Here is a 9,467-nt window from a genome sequence, read left to right as displayed (position 1 = left end):
ATTTTTCGTTTCCCTCGGTCACTAAAAACAAGGGACCGTAAAAATGCAACGGGGACCGTCGCGTTTCCCCACGCGGACCTTGCATCAGGAGTACCGCGTGGGGAGAGGGCTCCTTTGACGGCGGCGACTACGGCTGTACGATCACCGCGATGACGACGACCCCTCACCGCTCGGCCAATAATCTTAATAACATAAAACTGGGCGGTGTTCCTTACACACACACACACGAGCGCACTGTGGACTTACAGACTCGTATGTCCGCGCGCACACTTGTTCTCGTTTATATTATAAAAAAAAAAAAAATGTCGACGCGGGGTGACGAAACGTCCACGAACCCATCCGCAGCACGCACGGCATATACATACACACCCGGTACACCTACCCCTTCTAAACTCATATGCGTCAAATATACGCATATACGTACCGTACACCGAGTATCCAAAATTGAATTTCGTATCATGCGTTTTCCACCAACACCACTATGGTCTTACGGGCAAACACTGCGCACGACGTGTGCTCGTGTGCGAACGGTAACCGGTGCGCGTACACGTAGGCGGCGGTTGACGGACGGTCAACGTCGTCTTTCCGTCGAAACCGCGAGAGTTACAGCGTGTTCCGCACGTGACGTCACACGCGACGACCGTCAATCGATACTTTGTTTCGTGGTACTATTTTTTTCTTCTTTTTTTTTTTTTATTTCCCCCCCATTTTTCTCCCCTATTTTTATTTTTCGCCGCACAGGGGTTTCTTTTTTCCTATTTTTTTTTTCTCATTTTTTTTTTTTTTTTTTATTCCATAAAACTCGCGTACGTACGATCGCCGCCGACACAATGTATAATTGGGTAAGGGACCGCGCGCGCGGATCGTCGTCGTCGTCGTCGTCGTCGGTAATAATAAAAATAATATAGTTGCGATACGGACACCACCGACGTGTGCAGAGAGCAATAGTAATACGCCGTGCAACGTCCGTCGACCGTCCGCCGCCGCCAAAGTCGCCGACGCGTTGTCGTCACCGCCGCCGGCCGCGCCACCCCTCGCCGCTGTCGCCGCCGCCGCCGCCGCCGTGGCACCCCGTCGGCGGCGACGACAACTACGACGACGACGACGACTGCCCTCGAGCGCGCGTCGTATATTATTATTATTATTATTATTATTATTATTATTATTATATGATTCACCACCACCGCGAGCGAACGTCCGTCCAGTCGATATGTGTGTGCCGCCGTCGGCGGAACGTTGACGTGGTGGCGAACATCCCCATTGACGGTGCGGCACGCGTTCGGTACGAAATAGTTTTATCCGTTCCGTGCGATCGTGTACCACGCGAGTGAACATTTCCGTTTCGAAATAAACGCGTGAACGATAAAAGAAAAAATCAAAAAATCAAAAAAAATCCAAAAAAAATCCGAAACCATAATTTCGTAATTTTTAAAAAAAAAAACAATCCTCGCCCGCACCACCCGCACTGCAACTCGTCATCATGGTGTTCTGCCGTTGAGAAGAGACATGCACCAACAGCACCACGACTGCCGCAACCAACATCGCAGCCGCTGTTGCCGTGGTCGCCGCCGCCGTCACCGCACCAACTCCGCACGCGTCCCGTAACCGTTTCGGCCGTCGCCTCCGGGTGAGTACACCGTTGTTTTGCTATCGTTTACCGGTCGTCCCTTTCGCTCGGCCGCGTTCTTCGTCATCGTCGCGCGAACGTTTTCCGTTTTCCGTCCGTTTTATAAGGGACATCCTTATTCCGACGGCTTGTTCCGAACGTTTTGCGGCGCGGCGCGCACAGGTACTCGTTCAAAAGTTCGTTACACGCGCGCTGCCGCCGGTGGACACGTGTACGGTGCGAATTGTGTACGTTTCCACATCTCGTTTGCGACTGCACGCCGTTTTTCGTTCACGTTTCACGTGTTTTCCCGTTCGGGTTGATGACGACGGTTCAATGGTAATAGCTATTACGATTACATCGACACTCGATAAAATCGTTTCACGACCAAACACTACATGCTACGATTTTTAAAAATTTATTCCAAAGCGTATAATTATTCCGATACATGTGGACTTCATTATCGAAAATCACTTGTACGACTTCTGCACATCGGTCTGTTTACATTTTAAAATTTGTAACATTACATAATAACGTTTTAATATTTTAGCACTTCAGGCCCATGGCTTATTAAATTTGTACATTCTCTTTTCGTAACTTAGATCTATGTACTGTTGAATAGTTAATGTGATATTGCGCAAATAATACAAATAATCTCAATATATGTAAGCTCGCAGTTTATAATGACATTTATGTATTTATAATATATTTGTAAAAAAATTTAACGATCTAAAATGTAATATTTAGTTTAATATCTAAAACATTTGAGAGCAAATGTATCTTTGAAATCGATAAAACTCCTCGAAGACAATTATATAAACCTAAATTCGTCTATAATTATTTGCTGTTTCAATGTGCAATGCGTTATGTTTGTTTATATATAATTTAATTTTTTTTAACGGAATTTTAAGCAGGTAATACTCGTAAAGCTAGGATAAGATGTATTTAATTATAAATTAAAATTATTCCTCAACCTAAATATAAAATTAGCCCTGATGGCAGCTTTAATTCAAGTATCATAGTAATATATATTTAAAATTAACAAACAAAAATTGTTGAGTTATAAAAATAAAATTTCAGCTTGGTTTAATGTTTATTATCTACATAATATAAGAACATCAAATCCATGTTTTATGTACACTATATTAAGAAGCTTAAAATAAGTAAACCTTAATACTTTTATGTAAAATGAAATGAATTACCTATGAGCTATTAAAAACAAAATACCTACATTTTATAAAATAAATTAATTTAATCCAGCTTTAGCTAGCAAAGCTTTATTTATAAATAAAAATTATATTAGACCCTTACGTCCAAAATCTTAAAGATGCCTGGTTTAATGTGATATTGTTTAACATATTGTTTGTATAACATGTTAATATTCAATATTCATATTTATTTTTGAAAAAAATAACTAAATTTTGAGGGGGCTTGAAATATTTTGTATAGGCTAAGCCCCCTTAATTTCATAGTAAAAGTTATCAATATTACTTATATTATTTTAAGCTAAGTTAATATTGAGTAAAAATAAGATTGTATCATCTTATTTATAATGAATATATTTTTTGTAAAATTAAGCGAGAATATATTATTATGAAAATGAAATACAATAAACTAGGCAAAAAATGGCTTCAAAACATAATGTTTTTTTTCGTAATATTTTCAGTAATATTGAAAATAATGATTCGATTATTCAATTTATATTTCATTTTTTAGTTTTAATGTTCATGCATGACATTTATTTTAATGATAAAATGTGTATAAAATATTTGTAACTAAATAACAATAACTATAAAGAACTAGAGATATGTATTACGCGATGGCTTATACACCATTTCTTATTTTTTCTCAATCAATAAAATGTATATTATTCAAAAATTTCAAACCATCTAACAAATTTTAATAGACAAAAACTTTAAATGCAATACAATCATTTGTATCAACAATATTTAGAAAATTAATTCGATGTTTTTTATTTATTTATCTTTTTCTATTTGTATAGATCGTACGTATGAACATAAATTAGTGATAATACAACTAAACCCCTTTTTTATTTATCATGGCGTAAATAGCTACTACATATTTAAAAAATAAAAGTTAAGAAAGTGTAATACATTTATTTTAAATAATCTAATATTAATTAAAGTGTTCTTGCTACATATTATTATTTTATTGTTTGTAAAATTTATTAAGTTTATTTGAATTTTAAATTCAAATGATCTGATATATTTGTACATAGAACAGTATGCTGTTTATTTTGACAGCCAAAATGATAGGCAGCTCACTTTTAAATAAAATTTGTTTTTTTCTCTATAATTAAGACATTTCTACAACACATATTATCTCAGATTTAACTATTCATTTCTAGAGTCATATTTGATTTAAAAATGTATTTGAACAAACTTGTTATCACTTATAACAAATTATTTAGAATAAACAATAAAAAAGGAATTTATTTTCTCAGTAAATATTTTGCTTTACTCAATACAGCACAGGTGTACTACATTTAATTTTATTCTACAAGCTTTTTTTTTTTTTTTTTGTGAAAAATAATTTTAAATGGAGTCCGTTAACGTTAACAAGTTATAATCAATACTATACTTGATCACAGTTTTTCTTGTTCATATTTTTTCAGAATCCTTTTTTATTATTATTTTTTATCAACTACTCGTTAATGTTCAACTAATTAGAAAAAACTGTTTTTAATCTAGGTAAATAATTTACTGCCTCGAAAATACAGACGGAAATAACAACATGATAGTTATAAAATCAATAGTTATCTTCCCCCGCTGTTAGAAACGAAAATAATATTGGTCTTCTATTGTAGGACGCTTTGGGGTAACTTGTCATGGGGAAGCTATTATAGCATTGTTCAAAATCTGATATATTTTACAGTACATCTGGTCTATATTTACAGTCATATATAAAGATATTACATTTTGAAAATGGAAAATAATCTGCACAAAACCATTTATTCCACCGAAATCATTCAACTTAATCATGATGAAATATGTTTATAGATTTTCTAATTATTAAATTAAAATATAATATTTCCTTCAAACATTTGTATAAATATTTATTATAATTTTAATAGAATGGTATGATAATTATTATTTTTTAACTAAAGCATAATCAAGATATTTGCGTGTAAAATATTATCATATTATTAATCATACCTAGAGTAAACTATTTGCTTATAATGTATATTTTGTAAGGTCGAAATTAATTCAATATGGTTTTGCACTGGACCATAAAACATAAAATATATTATCATTGAAAGAATCGTGATGAAATAGATATTGGTATTTGTGAAACATGACACTTGTATATACTATATTTATAATAACATTTTATAATATCAACTATATAAAATATAAATCAGAATATCAATAAATACTAAAAATATTATTTACAATAAACTTTAATTGAAATAATTGTTTAATAATATTTTTGTTTTTATTTTATAGTTTGTCTCCGAATTTATTAACGAGATACTAAGATGCAGACAATCGGTAAAACCACTGATAAAATGGATTTCCCTAAAACTTGGACTGATATATTATTAAAGTCGATATCAGGTAAGACAAACTATACTATAGATGTAAAAATAGGAACTAAACGTATCGCAACGGACAACCAAGATCAAAGAGAAAGCCCGAAAAAACGTCGTAAACAATCGAATCCTACGAGAATATCGGCCAACGAAGAAAATTTGAACAATGGGCTTGATACAGATTTATTGCGATCTGACAGAACCAAACATGAATTGGAACACATTGAACCACTAAAAGATTTAACACTGTCAAATGATCAACAGACTTCTTCATTGCCCTTAAATCTGACAACGTGTGAGAATCAAAAACCCTCTTCTGATGACTTTCAACAAGTACAGTATTCCAATAACATATACCGACAAAATAATTCGTCTACCAAAATTTCCGAAAACTTGAATTTGCCATACCAATCGTACATGCAATCAATTTCATGTTTCGAAAAAAAAGATTGTTATTCGGTTGAACCTTTTAAAAGCCCGCAGTGCAACTTGGCAGCAAATGCTGGCCAGGCTCCCGTTCAAATATTCAACCCAGAAGCGTTTTGCGATCAATGTAACAAAGAATTCTGTAACAAATACTTTTTGAAAACGCACAAGGCTAATAAGCATGGCGTGTACACAGAGAACGTATCGAGTGGCTTCACTACGGATCAGATCGAGAGATATAAAGAGCCACCAGCGGCTAGTGATTTTTCCCCGCACGCTAATGACGTGTCCGCCGTGGTGTCAACGTCGACACTGTTCAAAAACACTTTGGTGTATCCCCAGCCGCCGGCGAACACGAACACGAACGCATCGAGAAACGCGATGATGAACAATCAGACCCGAGCGTTTTGCAACGTGTGCCAAAAGGAGTTTTGTAACAAGTACTTTGTGAAACGGCACAAAGCGAAGATCCACGGGATAGTCGACGACGGAGACTACAGGACGGCCATCGACGACGGTCCGTCGTCGAACAACTGCAAAACGAGTGTCCGGATAAAAAACGAGTTCTTAGACTTTGGTGGCGTCGCAGACGCGTTCGGCAAGGACGAGGAGAATGTGGGACCGTTTACGTTCTGCGCGCAGGAGTCGTATTCGCGAGCGTCCATAGCGCAGTCGCACACGTCGGCGGCGGCGGACACCGGAGAACCGGAGCCGTCGCGATCGGCCGCGGTCCCGTGCGTTCACATCAAAACGGAGGGTTCGGACGAGGAGCACGGCGCGAACGGGCCGGCCGACGGATGGTACAACGGGCACGATAACCGTCACGGTGTCGGCGTCCGTCGGACTGGTGGTGGTGCCGAGGCGGTCGACTTGATGGCGACGAACGACGGCGAACGCGGCACCGACGGAACGGATGACGACGCGGACCGTGGTGCCGGTGCACCGGACGGAGCGACGGAGCTGACGGACAAGAGCGGACCGATGACGTTGAACGATTGGTTTTTCAGACCGAACGGCGGCGCGCCGGAAACCACGTCCAAGTGTGACGCGTGCGACGCGATGGTGGACGGGTCGCTGAAGGCGCACGTTCTCGACAAGCACGAGCACCTGGCCAACGAGCTGATGAACGACGCGTCGGAGTGCGAGTGGACGGCCGCGAAAGGCGCGGGCGACGCGTCCACCAGCAGCAGCAAGAACTCCGTCGAGAACTACGACGTGTGCGCGACCAGGCACGGCGGTGAACGGAAACCGTCGGCGGCCGCGTTGAGCAGCTTCTGCAGGATTTGCAACAAGGAGTTGTGCAACAAGTACTTCATGAAGACGCACATGCAGCGCATGCACGGCATATCGATCCAGAACGGCAACCACATCGGCGGCGTTGTGTGCGACATATGCAACAAGGAGCTGTGCAGTAAGTACTTCCTGCGCGTGCACAAGCTCAACTCGCACGGCGTCGGTGCGGCCGAGAACTGTCCCAGGTACTGGCCGGACTCGGATCAGAACCGAGAGGGCGCGACCCCACCGGTAGAAGGGCCGCCGCAGCCACCGCCGCAACAGCCGCAGCCGCCGGTCGACGGGCCGCTGGACGACGCGGCGCAGCGGCCGGACGATGATGGCCACTACCGGTACTACAAGCACTACACGGAGTCGTGCAGCATGTGCTCGCGTCGGTTCCGGAGCTCCAAGTGGCTGAGCGCGCACCTGTTGAACGATCACGGGGACGAGGGCCGGGCGCTTTGGCGGCGGCACGTGAACAACCGTCCGGAGGCGGCGGACGAGCGGACCGTGGACGACGCGAAGCAGTACCGGTGTTCGTACTGCCCGTTCGCCACGTCCGTGCTGTCGTTCCTGTTCGTGCACGAAAAGTTCCACGTGGCCGAGCCCGCGCAACGGTCGCCCGACCGCGCGTTGGACACGAACGGCAACGACCTGTTGCGGTACGCCGCGGCCGCAAAAGCCGCGGTCGGGTGGCCGTCCGACGACCGCCATCACCGGGTCGACGGTGCCGAGTCCGGCGGTGGCCACGAGCCGTTCATCATGCAGTCGTTCTTCCTGGAGAACTGTTCCGTGTCGCCGTCCGTCAGGACCGATGCGACCGGCCGCAGCGATTCGTTCCACTCGTCGCTCGTCTACTTGCCGGTCAAGGAGAAGCTCACGTCGACCGTCAACGTTTTCTTCAAGCTCACACCGACGTAATGCAATCCGTGTCTGAGATCCAACAGCGTTCTTATCGCGTCCGTGACCGACTGGAGCCGACGCCGATCTGAACACGAGTGGTCGACTACACGAAACAACGCAAATATTGTACACTGTACGATTGTAATTTATATTAAACGTAACATAGGTATCATATTATACAGGGTGTATCTCCCGTATGTCGTTCGTATGACCAACGGTTCTTTATTTTTTCGACGGTAGCGCTACGATAAAAAAAAAAAAAAAAAGGCCCTCCTCGCGACATTTAAACACAATAACGATACGTATTTCTTTATTCTTCCCGAAACGCTATACTCTACGGTTGAACAATTTACTCGCACTTCGTGTTTGGTTTTTCACATCACGACCACTACTTATTCGTTCCGGACATTGTTTTTCTGAAAACTTTCACGGTCACGTCGACTTCGGATCATCTCTCTTAACTGTGCGTTCCGGACATTGTTTTTCTGAAAACTTTCGCGGTCACGTCGACTTTGGATCATCTCTCTTAACTGCGCGTTCCGGTCTATCCGACCAAATAGCTATTGATTAATCTACTCATGTTTAGAGCAGTGTTTCTCAACCGATATGTCGCGGGATAAATTCAAAACGTATCGCGATATAAAATGACTCAACATTTAAATTCGAATTTTCATTTAGTTTCATTAACTGAGTTTTACCGTTTACAACTCGTGTATTTAAAAATTCTGAAATTATTATAGATTTATTTGATTTTATGATTTTTTTTATAGGTTTTTGATTGATCTTTAGTGTAATTTTTTACGATGGGTCGCAAAGTATGAAATATTTAAAGAGTGTACGCCTTAATAGAAACGTTGAGAAACACCGATTCAGAACATCGTATTCATTGAGACAGTTAATTGACGATTTGACCAACAAATTCATCAGAAAAAAAATGAATTCCTAAGAAACCATTAAGAACATCATTGTTCAGTATATAAAACGCATAAAACTGGTTTTGTTGTTGGTACACTTGTACGCGTAAAAGTTTTATGCTATACTACTTAACAATATAGCTTTTCCAAAATAAAGAAACTCGTGTTGTTGAATTTTGTTCGAAATTCCATTTGATCGTTCCGCTATAAACGATCAAAAACCACGTGTACAACTATATATAAGAAGCACAGAGTTAAAAATAATTTAAATAAGACTGAACTATTTATTTATATGGGTGCTGGAATGAAATTCGGTGATATTGATGCTACTAAAGTTCCTAATTAAGCCTTGAATAAAATATTATGTCTTACAACGCCGGTAGTTTCGTATACATTCCAATTCATTCACTCGAACTGCTTCGGGAATATGCACCAATTTTTAAATGTCTTACATGATATTAAATCATAAACGATAATATTCTAAAAAAAAAAAAAATCTACACTTAGATCTTTTAAACACTTCAGTGTGTGTTAAATACATATAATATATTTCTATATTATAACGCTATTACACAGGGTGATTCACTAATAAATCAAATATTTGCATATATTTCTTATAAACTACGTGGTATCATTAAAAATGTATGAAAAAGAAATATTTTCTCTTAGGAAACTTCAATTTGAAGAATTTGATAAACAGTTATTGAATCAACATAAAACATTAAACAGTTATTTAATAATCATTAATTATTCAAAATTACCTCTGATAAAATAGTATCTTAAAAACATT

The 9,467-nt window shown here is 39.8% G+C and overlaps 1 protein-coding gene across 1 annotated transcript; it reads left to right on the top strand.

The window, feature by feature from the left end:
* The first annotated feature begins 1,165 nt into the window (after positions 1-1,165).
* On the top strand, positions 1,166-8,039 carry LOC112691735. Its single transcript, XM_025566108.1, has 2 exons — positions 1,166-1,627; positions 5,074-8,039. The coding sequence occupies exon 2, from the start codon at positions 5,106-5,108 to the stop codon at positions 7,779-7,781; it is 2,676 nt and encodes an 891-aa protein (XP_025421893.1). The 5' UTR covers positions 1,166-1,627; positions 5,074-5,105; the 3' UTR covers positions 7,782-8,039.
* The last annotated feature ends 1,428 nt before the right edge of the window (positions 8,040-9,467 follow it).

The sequence above is a fragment of the Sipha flava genome, unplaced genomic scaffold (assembly GCF_003268045.1).
Source record: "Sipha flava isolate LNK unplaced genomic scaffold, YSA_version1 66_pilon_pilon, whole genome shotgun sequence".
Lineage (NCBI taxonomy): Eukaryota > Metazoa > Arthropoda > Insecta > Hemiptera > Aphididae > Sipha > Sipha flava.
This window is presented reverse-complemented; position numbering and strand designations above follow the sequence as displayed.